Source organism: Rhyacophila brunnea, unplaced genomic scaffold (genome assembly GCF_057557595.1).
Source record: "Rhyacophila brunnea isolate RB1 unplaced genomic scaffold, BYU_Rbru_1.0 scaffold_3, whole genome shotgun sequence".
Classification (NCBI taxonomy): Eukaryota; Metazoa; Arthropoda; class Insecta; order Trichoptera; family Rhyacophilidae; genus Rhyacophila; species Rhyacophila brunnea.
The window spans coordinates 1245552-1264657 of NW_028232965.1; the positions used below are offsets into that span (position 1 = coordinate 1245552).

The 19106-nt window shown below is 34.0% G+C and overlaps 1 protein-coding gene across 1 annotated transcript; it reads left to right on the forward strand.

The window, feature by feature from the left end:
* Positions 1 to 140: 140 nt before the first annotated feature.
* Positions 141 to 18742, forward strand: Ifrd1 (Interferon-related developmental regulator 1). The gene is made up of 10 exons (XM_085953052.1): positions 141 to 368; positions 5917 to 6030; positions 7672 to 7937; positions 11018 to 11119; positions 11268 to 11375; positions 12070 to 12215; positions 15974 to 16156; positions 16614 to 16674; positions 17115 to 17336; positions 18078 to 18742. The coding sequence occupies exons 1-10, from the start codon at positions 338 to 340 to the stop codon at positions 18159 to 18161; spliced, it is 1317 nt and encodes a 438-aa protein (XP_085809178.1). The 5' UTR covers positions 141 to 337; the 3' UTR covers positions 18162 to 18742.
* Positions 18743 to 19106: the final 364 nt, after the last annotated feature.

Below are 19106 nucleotides of genomic sequence, written 5' to 3' on the forward strand. Positions count from 1 at the left end.
CAATTGTTTGTTAAAAATAATATTTTTCATTTTAAAGTCAGGCGACCTAATAAAATATTTTGTTGTTAGCCTGAAATGTTTGTAAATGATATAAAAGAGTGGCAGAGGCATATCTATAACGTTCGCTAACTTCTGTGGCTAGAGTCAAGGGTGCATGCTCGAAGATTAAACATGTTAAATATTTTTACACCAATTTTAGTTTTCAATTCATGTTGGTGCTCCAAATCGCTGATAAAAGAGAGTATATTGAACTTTTCACCTTCTTGATCGAGTGCTTAAAATAGTGATAATTTATTTTAGTTAAATTTGTGTGTTTGTCTCGTGTTAATTCCTAATCATGCCTAAAGGAAAAAGAAAAGGAAAATACGGTAATTTATGTGATTTTTCTGTAAAATTAGAATTTGGAATTCAATTGTTGTGCCTTCAAGTTTCATTTAAATCGAGGTACTGGTATATGAAGATTTGGCAGATTGACAGCATTCAGCTTTGTAAAAATAAGCTGTGTCTCATGGTTTCCTTTATAATTACTGATTTTTTTGCAGACGGTTGACATGCGCGCCAAAAATTATAATAATTTTCATAAGTTTCTTTGTGCTATTCTAATTATAACAATGGAATTATATCACGATGTAGATATATTAAGGTACAAATGTGTTTCACTGCTCGGTGACCTTAGTTTCCTGCTATGACAAGGCTAACTAGCTCCATATGGACTGTTGTCAGATTTGTCACGTCACATTTTGTTATAATAACTATGCACCTAGTGTAGTTCAGTATTACATTAGTTCATTATTTTTCTTAAAGCAGTGTCAAGCTGAAGACCTAATCTTAACACTTACCTACAAGGTATTATTCATATTATTAAGTACTCTCATTAATGTATAATATTTTATAATACCTAATAAATAATATTATGTAATAAAAAAACATTGTGTGGATTGTACAATAATATTATTAAAAATTATTATGAGTCACGTTCTGCCTGTCACTAATATTTTGGTATTTCACAATATGAGGTAAACCAATTCTCCCAGTTATCTCTCAACTATTTATATTTAAGTAAGTATACATGGGTAGGTTTGCTTCATAAGTTTGCTCTCCCGTCTAGGATAAAAATGTTAGAATATTATTCTAAAATTATATTTTTTACATAATTATGTTATTAAGTAATTTATTTTATATAATATTACATATTAAATATTAAGAATCTATTTATTTATTTATTACTACATATTATATTAAGTGAATGTCATTTGATCTAATTTTATGCGAGGTGATCAGACAAAGAGGCGTATCAGTGTAGTAAAAAGTGCAAAGTTACAAAACGTATAGGTAAGTGGGTACATAAACAAAATTGTGCATTCCTACAGGGGTAAAGAATAATCAGAGGATGAAACAAACCTCTCATTTACAAAATGATAAGAAGACCAATGGTCATTTAAGTACAGTTGTGAAACATGTTACCCTGAAAGAAAAATATAAAATCATTGGACACGGACTTTTAGAATATGGACTAACCATAAAATCATCTACATAATATGTATCTGCATCATATGTGATAATAAGTGTGCAAGCAAGATGTAAAAGCTTGAATTTCTACAAGTACTGTATACTATCGCAGGTATAAATAAATATGTCAGGTACTTGGGCAACTCTGAACCAGCCACATATTTTCATTGCGTTTTTCGATGACATTGTTATAGCGTAAACTGACACAGTTTATGTATAATACTCGTCGAATTGACACTATGGCTGTCATTTATGCTTGTGCAAAAAAATTGCACAACTATACCGCTCTAGTGTGCAGTTAGCTAACTTAAGATGGACAACCTAATAATTGGAAAGCAAAGCATTGATAGATTCTGTATTTGTTTAATAAACATTAGCTGATATCATTGATATTTAGAATGGCATACTTACCTATGAAATGTCAAAACAATTGCAGAGCACCATTGACAATATGATGAAAGATTTGAGTCAGCCATCTTCAGTTGTCCTGTTTCTATCGGAAGTTCTGTTGAAGCACTCGGTTTGCTGCTATCGACCATAGTGATTTTTTAGTTTTATTTACGGATTACCTATGAGTGTTGGTTATCTGACAAAATTTGTTGTTCTCTTTCTCCAATTTACCATATGGAAAATGGTATGACTGATTTTGTCGACCTCAGCATAAAAATCTTATTTTTGTATTCACACATTATTTTTAAATATTAATGTACAACCAAAATAATATTGGTATTGAAATTAACTCCTGCAACCTTCTTCTACGAGTCGTGTTATGAAATTTAACGGATTCGGATATCCGGTCTAATCAGTTATAAAACTAGTCTAGTTATGTAACGAAAAATCTGTATAATCTAAAAAATAATAAAACATTTAAATATTTACTTCCAGAATAAACCTTTTTAATATAAATTTTTCTAAAATTTCACTTTTAATTACTTGTACATTGTCTTTATAATCATAGGAAAACTACTTAAAGGATTTTTAGGTGCTAAAAAATTAATAATAGGTATCTAAAATATGTAGATATAATTGGAAAATATGTTATTAAAATTTCATAATTATGTGCTAAAAAAACAAAAATAGGTGCTGAAAATGTAAGTAAGTATTACAATAAATCATATATATATATTTTAACAGTTAACGCTTTATTACAATACACTGAACTCTAAATTCACACGGTAGATTCGTTCCACGCGATACCGTGTTAAATAAAAACGTATAAAAAAAGTATACCTACACTAAAATACTTCCAAAAATCAAAGGTAACAAAAATTATTTACTATGTTTTAACACATTCTGGCCAAATTGGTTTACAACATGCATTCAGAGTTGATAGCTTTGCACCATGTTATTTCGAAATCGTGTAAAAAGGGAGTTCAGTGTAAATAATAAAAATGCTTCGAATTTTTGAAAGTGAATCTTTGACGATTTGATTTTAGCAAATTGTTATACATGGAAAAACTTCTTTCCACTTCTACAGATGTTATTATTGCGTATGTAAATGAAACTATTTCTGAAGTAGAAAAAATTGAAACATTTGATGGATTTTCCAAAACTGCAATATTCTGCTGCAGCGTTTGAATTTTTATTTAAAACATTATTTAATTTTGTATTTATTTTTATTCCAATTGGTCCAGGAACATTTCTTATTTTAGTAGCAGTAAGTATTGTTTAAAATAGTAATTTGCTCCACTAGGGATTTTGTAGATGATTCTAATATTACAATTAGGGAATCCAATCCCGAGCCAAAATTCTGATCCCAGAATTTCGGGATTACAATTTGACAATCCCGGGATTGGCATTTTTTCCATTTTTAATATAAAAAAAAATTATATTTACAAATAACATTGATAAAATCGGTCATAAATAAATCTAGTATAATTTATACTATTTAAGACATTTATTGTTAATATTGTATATCTACGTTCAATCTTGGAAATACAGAAGTTTAATGGAGTAAATAATATTGCAATATAAATAATAATGTGAATTTAATATGAGATTGCTGTTTCAGATAGTAAAGACTTAATGAATGGATTAGCGTGATTTTAAATAGTTAAGCAAATAATCATGGTGTATTTATGGCCTTTCCGCTTCATATATCTAATTAGTCAGCCAAATATGAAACTACCATAAAACGTATGAGATCATGGTGGAATTACTTTGTTAAAAGTGCAAAACATTGTTTTTTTTCAATCTTTCTCATTTTTATTAATTTATATGAAAAAATAAAATGAATCGGCAACTTACACATGGGTATAAATCAAACTTCATTCAAACTCAGTTTAATTCTAATGTAGTTATTTGTTATTAAAAGTTTTTTTTCTGTTATATTTTCGTTTTTATTTTATTTTTCATAAAAAATAATAAAAAAATCAATCCCGAAAGTTTCGGGATTATGTTTACCAATCCCGGGATTCATAGGTATCGAAAATAGCTCGGGATCTCAGGATTCGGGATCCCGGGATTGGAATCCCTAATTACAATTGTATTACCAGATGACCATAATTTTTGAAGTGATGAATGCCAATTCATTTTTTATGGAATGGTTTCCCTTTGAACGGAACTTTGGCGAGAGCGGAGAGGCTGAGTCAAAGATTAAAATTTTTAGGTTTTGAAAATGAAAATTGAAATTGAAATTTTGTGTTTATGTGAAAATATGTGCTTAAACCTAGAATATGTAAAAATATGTAATTATTCAAAAATATTTAAAAATAGGTGCTAATAAATAGGGCTTAAATGTTTCAAAATTGTCTGAAATAGATAAATATTTTTGATATTTTATTGTGGCCGCTCAAAAAAAAATTTTAATAACCTAAGAATCCTAAGCCTATTAATGATTATAAAAAAATCCGGATAATCAAGGTCCAAATAACCGTGATTCTTGTGTATTGGGTTATTCTACGTATTATTGTTAAGTTTGTTATTATGCCGCAGATACCCGCACGAAAACAGTTTATTCCACGTGGACAATAATTATAATTATAAGACCTTTTTCTGTCGGCGCACATGCTTTTCGATCCAATAATTGTTAATTTGAAATTTTAACACATTTCGATGCATCATTATCACACACTACGATTACATTAGGTTAAGTTAGGTTGGTTTTGGTCTAAAAAGAAAGCTATAAAAACTACTCCATACCTACTTGGTGAAAGACTTTCATTATTAATTACTTTTGGATTTTAATTATGTTTGGTTTGGTTTGGTATAGTAAAAACATTGTGTTTCTGTTTTGTCTAATTGGTGTGTACCCGGTTTATTACAAGTAGATCGGAATATGCACGTAATATTGTATGAATCAATGTACCTATCAGAGAATCATCGGTGACATAACAATTATGTGTTATCTGTAATTAAGCAATTATTATGGTTGAACTTTGATTTTTATAAAATTATGGCTTCCAACTATCTTAGTGTTGGATTATTTTAGTTCAGCGTGATTGAAAGTTGCGCAGCCAAGGTTAAACAAATGTCTTTTAGACATAGGTCTTTATTTATTTACTACAGTACTTGAATGCATTCAATTTTGAAGGTTACTCTTTGCCATCAATAATGATACTTTCAATCTAATAATATTAAGTAAATTATAATAGTTAAATATATATTAATTAGTGTCATTAACAATATGAATATGAATAATAATAAAACTTATGACTATTTATATTTCTTACTTTTATCGCTGATTGTTGTGAGAATTAATTCAAGAATAATTGCTATCATCAGCAATATTAACGTATTGCATTGATCATAATTACATAATTATAAGACCACCCTTATATGGCCTGTAGACGTGCATGGATTTACTGGCAGCAATAGTGTATATTTTAAACCATCGTGACAATTAATAACTGTGCAAATCGGTTAACCACAAAATTCATTCGTAGTTTGTTTTTTTGCTGGCAGGATCGCCACTATCGTTCTACTACGCAGGCGCATATATCGCACAATCCAATTGTCACATGAAAATTCAGAAGCTTATGAACTTTTTTGATACATGCATTTTTTTGTTATGGCCGCAATAATACGTACTGTCAACAGTAAATTCATGCACGTGTAAACAGGGTATAATTCACAGCCGATGAACATTTGTTACTTTCTAGTGGCGAGTGGAAAATTTCATGGGTTTATGGGTACATAATAATGTAATCAAGAACTATGCAGTAGCTAAGTATATACCTTCAAACATTATTCAATGGTATATAAGGGTTCTTTTGTAGGTGAATGTGAATAAATGTTATTTGAGAAAACATAAGTACGTATTTGAGATAGTCTGTGGTTTTGCAAATTTAAATTGGCATTGGAATTATCAATATCACTTAATAATTTTTACCCTAATTTTTGTGCTCCATTAAAAAAAGAATCTGTCCAGATGCTAACTATTATTGTTAATGTTTTTGTTGATTTTAGAGGGCAAGAGAGGAGATGCGGCCAACAACTCAGCATCCGATGACGAATCTGGCAATGACAACATGTCAGAGTGGTCGACCCAATCGGAAACACGTAGCGTGCACGATGATGGAGGTTTGTTCTATTCCATCAGAAATATATTGTATTTCTTATTTGGATGCTGTTTTTTATGAAAGACTGACCAAATTGCATTATATCTCCCTGTCTTATCCTGAACATAAGACCATGCGCAGACAGAGCGCGGTCAGGCGGTCTGCGTTCCGCGTTCGGAGTTCGGCGTTCTTTGTACCGTATGGACTTCATACTGTATGGGTACACTGCCGGCGGTCAGACCGCGCCGGTCAATTGGAACGCTAGAGTTCTGGAGTTCTATGCCCGGAATTACAAAGAACGCCGTACCTCCCGTCCAGTCCCGTCATAGGAATTTGAGCAGTCACACAACATAGAGCGAAACCACACGGGGGAGTGAGTACGCAACAGCGGTGCTTTCTCACTTCCACTCGCAGTCGGAATATAGCGGTCTCGCATTATGCAGCGCTTGTGTCAGTACAACGTTTGTAAACAAATGGAACGCTTATTGTTGACCGCCACCTGTCTGCTGTCCCTGAACGTTAGCGGTCAACGGTCGGTTGAACGCAGAACTCCGACCGCTCTCTGTCTGCGCAAGCCCTAAACCAATTTGCATATACAAGAGAATCTCTATGCTTCTGCTGCCCTCTATTATAGTGGAACAACTCAACCTTGAAATTGCCCAGATTGTGATATCTTCTAGTGCACACGAATTACATAGGATGAATTTTATTATTGTTACCACTATTATTTCCGACTGCTATTACATAATATAGTCTATTCTATCGTTTTCTCTCACTCGACATCGCTCTAACTATGTCATATTTTCCATCAAAACTATCAAACTTCACACTTATGTGGCATGTTTACACTTTCTTTGATATGTTAAATTAAAATTTGGAATCATTATTATAATGGAAAATGTGTTCGAAGTACATTTGCATCTTTATTGCATTTGACGATATCTATTGGTTCTTTTGACACTAATGTGCTCATCTCAATGCGTCTTTGTTATTGACGCTATGGGACTAGGTACCTTTCAAATTCAAGCCACGTCTACAAGGTTTCCAGTCTCTTGATGATCCCCTTTTCAGTGGCTCAATCTCATTGCATTTCATTGCTTGAAAAGCAATGAAATGAAATGAATAATAAATGAGTTCTATCAATTTTAGTAATCAATGTGCCTTTTTAAGTGATCCTGAAAAATTCACCCTGTTTCCAATGGGTTAAGGCACGTTAAATGCTATTTTTCCATAATAGCCATATACAATAATAGCGCAATAGGTTGTACAACCAATCAGAATGTTTAGAGGGTGTTTAACGTTTGTGTTCTGATCTCCCCTTCGGCAGCATTCAAGGTATTTAACCTTGTCACTCGTCTACCACCTGTGCAATATCTGTGAGCTGACTGCAACGTTTGCAGCTCGCAAATTTCATATAAGCTTGAAATTTTTCCTCAGATCTCAGTCGAGTACATTTTCAATTATCATTTGTTTATTTCTATGCACAATCATCGTTTAGTTTTCAATTAATCTTTTACGTAGTAACTTAATCAAATGCGTGTTCCTTGTTGTCCCAACTTCTGATGAGGAAGCAAAATCTCCCCATCAAAGTATATCCTAAGGGCAGTTGGAGAATTGATGATCATTCTTTTTCGATGTAGCTTCATTAAGGTTATTGTTGCAGAGGAGGTGACTGACGACGCGGTGAAAGATGCCGATCGTTTTGAAGATGCGCTAGCGGATGCGGTGGACGGGCTAGGCCAGAAATCAGCGGCGGGAAGAGTGCGCTGTTTCACGGCGGCATCAGGGGCACTACGCTCACGCTGGTCTCCTGCATCGGTGAGCGCTCAACGCGTCACACTCACTGACCACATCGAGAAAGCGCTCCGAAGGGGACGTCCCGAAGAACAGGCCGCTGCTGCCGAACTTGCCACTCTTATCGCTATTCAGGTAACGATGTGAATGATTTTTTCCTAAATAACATTTATAATCTTTACAGCATTATTAATTAATCCTGCTTAATATTTTTCCTTATTTTGAAACGTTATGTACCCCGGAGGCATAGGACATCATGTCCATTTTGACAACTTCTCGATAATAAAAACGATTTTTTTTGTGTTCTTTTAATATGTTTTTGAGATAAAACGCATTTGTTTAACTTTTTATTTTATTTATTTGTTCAATTAAACCTACGGAGATGTTAAGGAATGAAAAATCTTAAAAAAAATGTATAAAACAATTTATAATGGACATGATGTCTTGTCCCGCTAAGTAAATATACATAACATTGTAGAAATATTGGACATGATGGAGGAATTTAAGAATAATATAGTAAACGAAATGTAATTATATTGTACTTCTGAAATAAAAAAAATATTTACAATATTCCACCAAAGAGTTAATATGATTCATTGTCATCAGGAATGTCACATTCAGGATAATCATGAGAATTGGCCCCATGTTTTAATTTTTTATAAAAATCATGACAATATGAAAAGTCTTCTTCTTCGGCCATATCCGCCTCTTAGCTGGAGCATATGGACACCACGTGGCGCCTCCAAGAATCTCTGTCGCTCGCCAGTCGTTTTGCATCGTTCCAGGTCAAACCAGCATCCCGTAGCTCCACCATATACACTCTATAGATGGTATTTAGCGGCCTTCCAGGACGCCGGAATCCGGTTGGCTTGAAGGACAGGCAAGCCAGGTTGAAATTCTTCTGGCACCCGCAGCACGTGGCCGAGCCAGGTCCAACGCCGCCTCTTCACTCTCAGCGTGATGATTGGTGCGCTCTCGTATCTCCTCGTTGCTCCTAAAGTCGTACTACCGCACACCAAGTATCCGTCGCAATCTGTTTTCGAAGCTCAGTATACGGTTGCTCTGAGCCTTCGTAAGGTGCCATGATTCGCTAAGCAGCACCGTCAGAATGCAAGTGTCGAATAGGCGGCATTTGGTTTTGACCGACTACAATCGTGAGTCCCAGACATTCCGCATCGAGTAGAATGTTGCTCCAGCCATTCCCATTCGGGTAGCGAGCGCGAGCACTCTCTCCAAAATGCTATCTCCCGTGATGTGTACCCCCCAGGTATTTAAAGCTGTCGACGCTCTCGATATTTTGCCCCTCGCTAATCAGAGGGAAATCTGGATCAGGACAGGTGCTGTTGCATAAAACGTTGGTTTTCTTCACGTTGATTTTCAAACCGATGCGAGACGAGTTGTCATGCAACATGTCAATTATCTCCTGAATGCCCTCGATTGAGTTGTCGAATAGAACACTATACCATTATACTTTTTTATTATTAATGGGTGTGGGGTATGACAATATCGATGATTACTTGTTTAGTCTTGTATGTTATTCAAAGGGTATCTTCTTCTTTTTATATCATGCCCTAGCGGAGGTCAGCCACCATCAAGGCGATCTTAACTTAACTACCCGGAACAGTTCAGTGGAGCTGCACTCGTACCAATCACGGAGGTTCTTAAGCCGTGAAATGCGGTGTCATCCTCTGCTATGCTTACCATTGTTCTTCCTTGAATGACAAGCTGGGGAATGCTATACTTTTGTCCTCTCATAAAGTGGCCGAGGTACTGTAGTTTCCTGGTTTTGATACTACGCAGAACTTCTTGGTCCTTTTCCAATCGATTGAAAACTTCAACATATTATGTCACCCGGTCAGTCTAAGGAATTTTGAGATTGCGTCTATTCAGCCACATCTCAAAAGCTACAACTCTCCGTGACATCTCTTCGTCAACAAGCTGTTGATCGAAGATTAATCGAAGCTCTCTGCATGTAACAATGTATTTCCCTCTATTGCAAAATTTCGGGTATCATTCAAATGTTCTCTAATCGCTACTGTAATAAAATACTAATTCGTGGTAATAATAACATGTAAATTAGGTATGGAGAATAAACTTGTGTGAAATTATATGACTATAAATTTAAACCAAACAACTCATTCTAACACTTCGTACTTACTTAAAAATATATCATTTCACAGAGCATATCTACTGTAGATAGGTTCATTATTAATGTAGGTGTGAATATTTACCTGGTGGTAGACATTCTCTAGGTTTTTGAGCTGATGTTGACACCAACAACATTATCCATTTTGCACGCGAACTCATTATTTCCTTATAAACTTCAAAATGAAAAACTATAAAAATATAGTTCCCACACCAATAATAAATACTAAATTACAAAAATATGGGTCTTATATAAATATCTTATAATATAGTCTTATATAGTAGCTGCTATATTTCGTGAAATTGACACTCAATAATCATCCAATATCAGTTACCATAGATTAAAAGTGAAAAAGTTCTTAGAGGCATACAACGATATGTGGATATGATGTCATTGGATAAATAAATAATTAGAGGCATATAACTACATATCCACATAGTGTTATATGCTCCGGAATGAAAATGGATATAGTGTTGTTTTATACACTACTATTTCTGTTAATATACCGAATTGGAGATACTGTTATATACCCCTAGATAGAGGGAAAAAACTTAAGTATTCCTGTGTTGAAGTCATTTTTGGCAAAAATGGACATGATGTCCTATGCCTCCCGGGTACAGAGTTATATATTTATGATTGTGTCCAATTTGGATGTAAAATCTATCGGAAATGTGGATTGCAAAGCCAACTTTTATATTTCAAATTCTTCAATCATCAACTCATTGTTTGAGAAAATTTTCTTTCTCACTTGAGAAATTATTAAACAGAATAAAATAAATGTGATGTTGACAAAATTGAAATACGAATACTGGTGATCGACCTGTTGGCCATACCTGAACTACATAATATTATACACATATATTTAAGCATAATTGCAATGCAACTATCGTGTGGCTATCGGTGTACAATAAATCGATTAGTGCTACTGTAACTCAAATGTACCAGAACATCGTGCTGTATGACAGATTGTTATCTGGATATTGCTCTGTTTTGGTTTATCAAGAATCCGTGATTATATTATGAAGAATATTTATCATTTATTTAATAATGCAATCTTATAATTGATCAGTTTGGGGCATCCGATGATTGCGAAGATCTCTGTAAGGATTTGAAACCGGTACTGCTGGCTCACGCGCTGGACAAGTCAGTCAACGCTAATGCTCGCGCTAAGGTATGCTCCAACTGCATTCTGACATGTTATATAATATTTTTTATCTCGCATGCATACCTCAATCAATCATTCTTATATATATATTATGAAATTGTCTAATGTCAGTATGTGAGTTGATGTGTTTTATTAAATAAGTTTTTCTTTCCAGTGTGTCAGCGCTCTCGGCCTCATATGTTTTTTGGCTGAAGATGAAATGGGCACCATTTTGGAATTGATGAAATCCCTCGAGTCAATATTCAGCGGCAGCTATCTCAAGGTAACCACAATAACATGTCATCGCTTTTATATATCTTTATTACATCGTGTTGTAAATTTTGTGAGTATGATAAAATGTGTCTTAATAACAACCCTTGGGCATTTTGGTTAAAATAGAGTTGAGTGTGGGCAATCTTACGAGAATCGCCTCAAAGCAATAAAAAACTTATGTTTTGACCAATACCTAATGCTGTTTTGGGACGGTGTTATCTTTATATCTTGATAAATATTATCCTGAGGTAAAAGTATTAATATATTAACCACAATTTATTGGTGGCGAATGAAATGACAGATATGCAGTCTACATAATATACTGCACAAGCAACCAAATATAAAATGAATAAACATGTTATGCAGAGGATTCCTATGATAATCAATATTGAGTTTTTTCAGAGATTCATTATTTCTGTCAAAGAGAAGAATACTTATTCATCTCGTTAAAGGCTTTCACTGTTCTTTGTTTTATTGTCAAAATATTACATCGCCATCTGTTGTAATTCCTGACTGAATGTTTGGAATCCTGCTAGGTAGATGAATGAAAATGTTGTCTATGTTGCGTATCATTCAATAATAGGATGAGGTGAAAATGAATGTCACTTAGTGATATCTTCGACTGTCAGTTTGAGCTGAATCATCGAGTTTGAAATAGTACAAATCCCAAGATTGATTTATCACGGATTAAATTCTATCGACAGGGTGATGGCAGTATTAACAGCAACGTGAGTCCAGAACAGGAAGTGTTGCACAGTGCAGCTTTGTCTTCTTGGGCCCTCATGCTATCTCTCTGTTCTCCGGGAGACGTGTGTATGATGCTCGGAGGATCTACCAACACATTTTCCCCGTAAGCCGCTTTTAATTATTATTTTTATTTATATTTTGTATCAAATTTTACTATTATGTACAAAAATATCAATGGTTTTGAAATTTTTTTGTTAATTCTACGATAGTTTAGTTATTATGTTTACAATACTAAAATATGCAGACTACAAATTTAACCCTCCTCCCGCTAACGGCATCTAGAAATGCCCATGATAGTTAAACCGTTCACCGCTAAGGGCATTCAGAAGTGCCCATAAGTTTCTACCTCCGTATTTTTGTAATTCGGCGAGTAATACAGTCGAAATTTGTTTGAAAAACTAGCTGGGTTATTCCTTTACTGACATCTGTGATGTTTTTTCGAAATTAAGCAAAGACACATACCCTGTCGATATTGGAGTAAAACAGATTTCCAATGATTGGTTTCAAAATTTACCGCTATTTGATTTGCGCAATCTGCGCCGGCGCGAATTGATTTAATGATCTCATACATGAAATCGACCAGTGCGACGATAATTTTCAACAGTTGATTGCTTTCGTGTTGTGATTGATAAATTTCAAAGTTTTTTACGGTTTTCTATAAAATTATTATTGATGCGCCATTCTGTTATTAATTAAATATGTGCGTTAATTCTTTAAATGAAACGTGATTTTATGAATACAATCAGTGGCTGTGAAGTGAAAACGAAATTATTAACACATAAATAATTTAAAATTCCTATAATAAATCTTTTGTACTGTACGGAAATACATACGAAAAATTGAGAATAGGTAAATAATAATCAGTAAAATATTTAAATTTAAATTAAAAACTGTAAAATAGATTTTCAAAATTCACGGCCACTCATTTTTATTTCAAGGAAAGTGATGATTAAAATTCTTTTCATTTCAGTCGAATAAAGAACTAAGATTAAAATTTAATATTATTGTGTAGTGAATTAAAACTTTAAATTTCCTCAAAACTGTTAAGTTATAATAGTATATTTAGTGTTTAAATAAAAATGTCTATCCCTCATGTTGAATGCTTGGATTCGGACTATGAGATGGAAAGTGATAATGAAGAAGCTGCGCTAGTAGAACATCCCGACGATGTTGACGAACCTTCCAATATAGACAGTGATGAAGGAGTGGCTGAACCGTCTACCAGTGCAGCACCAGATAGTTTACTCCAATCGTGGACTGCGGGTCCCTTCGTGCCGATCACATACGATTTTGATAGTTTCAACTCAGGCGTTAACCCTAGTGTACAGCTCAATGAAAATTCCACAGAAATGGAATTTTTTCGTCATTTTCTCAACAAAACAATAATGAATACCATAGTTAACCATACAAATAATTACCACAACCATATGCTCAACACACAGGCCCACACTCCGAATGCAAGGATCCATGCCTGGTATGATACATGCCCAGAAGAGATGTATGTTTTTTATGCTGTATCAATGTTGATGACAAGAAATCGCCATCTCACAATTGAAGAACATTGGAGTGCTGATCCATTATTAAAGTCTAAAATATTTGGCCAAACTATGATAAGAGATCGGTATGAGTTGATTCTACAAATGCTACATTATTCTGATACCCAAACCCCTACTGGAGATCGCCTTTATAAAGTGCGCTCACTTCTTGACCACTGCAGAAAAATATTCAAAGAAACAATGCTACCAAACGAAAATCTCTGCATCGACGAAAGTATCATTGTATTTAAAGGGAGATTAATATTCAAACAATTCATACCGTCAAAAAGACATAGGTTTGGAATTAAATTATTTGTGATTTGTGATGTGGAAACCGGTTATATTTTAGACTTTATTATTTATTGTGGTGTAGAAACCGAAATATGTGATAGTGAACTTTTAGGAATATCTGGGGCTGTTGTCACCACTTTGATGAAGGATTATTTTGGAAAAGGGCATAAACTATTTTGTGATAATTGGTACAGCAGCCCAGAATTATTTCAGTTTCTACATAAAAAAAAGACAAATGCTTGCGGCACGGTACGTAAAACACGAAAGTCAATGCCAAAATTTGATAAACTGAAGAAAGGACAAGTAAAATCTCTTAACCGTGGCCCATTGCTCGTGTTAAAATGGCATGATAGGCGGGAAGTGCATATGATCAGTACCATGCACGATGACTCCATGGTACCGACAGAAAAAATTAATAGGGCCACAGGACAACCCATTATAAAACCACAATGCGTTGTGGATTATAATAAAAATATGGGCACGGTAGACAAAGCTGACATGATGTTGAGCAGCCTCTCGTGTATGCGAAAGAGTCTTAAGTGGTATAAAAAGGTTGGATTCCACATCATAGATTTATTTTTATTAAATAGTAGCATTCTTTACAAAGTAATCACCGGTAAAAAAATTAGTTTAGCTGAATTTCAATTAAACGTAATCCGACAATTAATCGAAACATATGGCAGTGCCTCAAGACCATCGACATCACAAACTACTCGTGTAGCTAATAACCCAAAAAGAATTTTAAAAACAGAGCTCCTAAGACATTTACCCCGTAAAATTCCTCCAACAGTAAATAAAACAAAACCATATCGAAGATGTCGTGTGTGTATTGCTTCAACTACTAAAGATAAAAAAAGAAAAATGACGAACATTATGTGTGAAGCATGTGATGTCGCTTTATGCTCTGTGCCCTGTTTTTATGACTACCATGACAGAATCAATTTTTGAAATATAATTAAGCCATAAACATTAATTAGGTGTGACTGAAATATGAGACCAAGTTGTAAGGAAATAAAATAACAATAACGATTGTGTGCGTTCTGTGTTGGTGTTAAAAAACTGTGAACATTAATCATCGGCGCAAGTGTCTACCACTTATCGGGTATCAAGGGAGGCCACTTCACTCTGCGGTATGTACTCCAAGCATGCTTTATTATGTATGACAGAATTTCTTAAAGCTGTGTTGCTTAATTTACGATCTTTTTGTTTATTTTCACATGCTGTGAAATTAAAAGGAATGTTTTATAATAGCTAGAGCCACTCAGTGGATTTTTAGGTACATTTTTAATGACGTTTCGGTATGATTTATGAATCGTAAAAAACACAGCGCGCCCGAACAGGTACATGAGCGAAATTACGTCGCGATAAAAAGGTTAATGTTCATTCTCAGTTAGTCATGATAGCATGAGAGGGTGTAGTATACTAATATTTGCTTTCCTTCTCATTCATAACATTTAAAGATTTGGTTATACGGATCTTTCTAGTATAATAAATGGTAATAAAAATAAATAGATACATAAAGAATACATCAATGTTGTGAATGCGAAAAAGGCAGATATGTACATATTAACATAATATGTAATTATATTATGGAGTGCAACTAAATACATATCAATTGTATCTAAATGACATAAATAAAAATAGTTTTCCAAACATTATAAATAAAGTTGTACCACATAAAGGGCAGGTCACTTAATAAAAATAATGAATTTAAGGTCATCCTCTCATTTTAATACCTTCTAGTCTTTTGTGCTATCATTGTTTTCCCAATCTAATTAAAAACTGCCCTGTATAGTAACACTTTATGAACGCCACTTTATTATGAACTTTTGGAGAATACATTATCTTATACGATGATCGCATAGCATGTAAGTACATGCATTTTTTCAAGGCGTTCAGTAAAAGTAAAAACACATCGGTTTCTTTTGCTAGGTCTTTCGGTTATTTTTTTATCCTTGGCGACCAAAATAATGTACTGCCAGATATTATTAAGTATGAAAAATATGTCATAGTTTTTTTTGTGTTCTGTGACAAGGTCCCTTCGCCAACTGGGTGGAATGCTGGCATCGCCCGGTTTGGAAGTGCGTCTCGGAGCCGGCGAATGTCTAGCTCTGGCTTTCGAACTCGGCCGCGAACACTCAGACAACTTTGGCGGAGAATACCTACCCGTACTGATCGAAGACATGAAAAAACTGGCAACTGATTCCAATAAGTACAGGTAAACTCTTTTCAAATTGGATACTTGATATTAGAGTATCCTCCACCTGACCTTGCCATTTGGAATAAATTTTTTTAAATTAAAACGTGAGTAAACCAATCAAGTGTCTGGCTTTTACTAATACACACAAATCCTTGTCACTGTTACAATGGCAAGGTTACGTGGATGATACTCTACAATATGTGCATTTTTAATTATAAGACAATTCCTTTTGAACATTTTCATTTTTTTATAATTTTTTTTTATGAATTTAATTTACTTTTTCAGTCAGTTTCCTTGTCGATAGATAGATACTCTGTGATATAAATGGGAATGAAGTAATTTACTAGTTACATATTTACAGACATTTATTTTTAATCATACAATGAATTTATCGATGAATGCTGATAGTTGTGGAAGGTTTCTATGAACTATAAATTTCATTCAAAATAAAAAAAATACAATTATCTTTTTCCAGGGCAAAGAAAGACCGGAAAACCCAGCGTGCAACATTCAGAGACATCTTACGATACTTGGAGGTAACATTACAGTTTTAATTGGCTTTGTAAAAATTAGAAAACAGATTGCCGTAAAAACTCGTTCAGTCTAAAGGTCCGGTACTGATTTGAGCATTTTTTGCGCACAAATGGTTTACTCGCATGAATGTTTATGCGGATTAAAATTTTTGTACACACAACTTTCTTGTTCGTGCATGTAAAATCCCGGTGCAGTTAGTTGTACGCGCACAGCCATATGTGGGAGTGACCACATCCAGACTGAGCACACAAGTTCTTTGATTAAATCGAAAAAACTGACAAGCCAGGGATAGTGTTTGTGTGTGTTAAAGCGTATGCGCACGCAAATTTGACCTTGTACTGATATGAGCAAATTTGCCCAAGCCAGTACTGACTGACCTTAATATTATAATTTAGGTTCATTGTATTTATCTGTTATTTCACGGTCGGATATTCATTTACAGGAGGATGATATCGAAGACATAGTCGTGAAGGTACGCAACGAGTCAGTATACGTAGAAGGGTGGTGCGCGCGACGTCGTTATCATTCCCTCGGAGGAACGCTGGGTGCCGGGCTGCAGGTCCACCTTTCGGTTTCGCCTGCTCTGCGAGCGGCTCTCGCTCTGCCTCCGCCTGTCGCTGTCCCACTGCAGCCTCTCAAAAACAACAACAATAAACTAATGCGAGTAAGTACACTCCACTAATTTAACTCAAATATTAGATACTTATCTATGTTGTCATAATTAATATTCAGTGAATATAGAAACCTCTACTCTGTGGAGACCCATATGATCCTATTAGGATCGGACATGGTCGAAAGAAAGAATATAGAATGTCCCATAATCATTAATGTCCCCATTTGTTATAACTTCTGAGTTCATTAGTAAAGTTAATAACAAAAAACACCGATAAATGACAAACAAAAGTTATATTTAACAAATTTTTCATTATCAAGATATGACAAAGGTTTTGTAAATAACATGAAACAGGTGTCTGTTATATGAGTGCTCACAGATTCAAACCCTTTCTACGACATATTCCAAATCGACCCAGAGTTTCTTGTGGAAGAGCAGCTATTTCATCTCAAATGCTATGCTTAATGTCTTGCAAAGTTGCTGGGTTGTTGATTACACTATTGACTATAGAAGTACTTCCCGTCTCAGATCGTCAAATCTGGTTATGTGATTCAGAAAAATTTCTTCAATAATAAAAAATATAGCATATAAAACATAAAACACTATTCAAAAACAAATAGGATAATAAATTTCATGCCCGGATGTATATTACCGGGTACCACCCCCTCGAGTCCATAAGGTAGAGCTGCCACCGGTATGAATATACTATCTGGTGTGGTATATCCACGCTTAAACGGCTATTAAATTTGTCAGTGGAACCATGTGAACAATAATTTTGTCGTGTTGTTTCAGCATTTACAAAACGCGGCCGCCTTCAAAGCGAGGACCATCTCACGTGGAAAGAACCGAGACAAACGCTCAGCTGCTTTATTATAAATATCACTCGCAATATCCATTGTAGCTATTAATTTTATTTATATTATTTAATTTGGTTTTATTCATTTTTGCGCTTGAAATATTATGTTTTTGTATATTAAATTTGTTTCAATGAAGCTTTTAATGCTGTTTTTTGACCAGTTTATAAATTTTCCACATTATAATATATAAACTGGAAAATGTGTAAATATATTATTGTCTGTTACGCACTATGCACTGTAAGTGAATGATCGTTGACTCGAATGAATTGTAGTTTGATATGGAAATTCTTATCAAATAGTTTTCCGCTCATGACAACCTTGTTACCATTAGTAGAATAATTTGCTCTGTACCTGTACAGAATGTATAGCTTTTATCTATAGTGTCACTTTATTAGTTTTTTTTTAAAGTACTTATCACAATATTTACATATTTACTATTATAAAATGTAGTGTGTAAATATTTTAAAATCAAAATTAGCAGTAGTGTGACCAAAGTTGTTCAGACAGCGACACATGTTTATAATGTGCCATCAGCTGTTCCAACTTTTTATTCAATGTTTAATCGGTAAAGTTTTACAAATAAAAAAGTTATCACACCCATTTCTTTTTTATTACTCCATTAAATCCTACCTTAATTTGTATTATTACTCCTATTTAATATTTCACATTAAATTATTTCACCCACTATTCTAAATAAGCTATATTATGGAGTATATCGTTGACTTACCACTTACCAGGAGATGTAGCCATATTGAAAACAACTACATATTATGTAGGCAATTCAAAGATTTTGAACAAAAGATATACAGTAAAACCTCGTTAATACAAATTCCAAGGGACCGAAAATCGAAAAAAAAATCGAATTACGAATTATGAAATGTATGGGGAAAAATATTAAAATTTAAAAAAGAAAAAATTGATTTTCATCAATATTGTTTACGATCATAGTATGCCTACCAAATTT

Coding starts and splice junctions, on each gene's coding strand:
- Ifrd1 (XM_085953052.1), top strand. CDS start 338: ATGCCTAAAGGAAAAAGAAAAGGAAAATACG. Junction 11,376..12,069: donor TCAGCGGCAGCTATCTCAAG/GTAACCACAATA, acceptor TTCTATCGACAG/GGTGATGGCAGTATTAACAG. Junction 17,337..18,077: donor ACAACAATAAACTAATGCGA/GTAAGTACACTC, acceptor GTGTTGTTTCAG/CATTTACAAAACGCGGCCGC.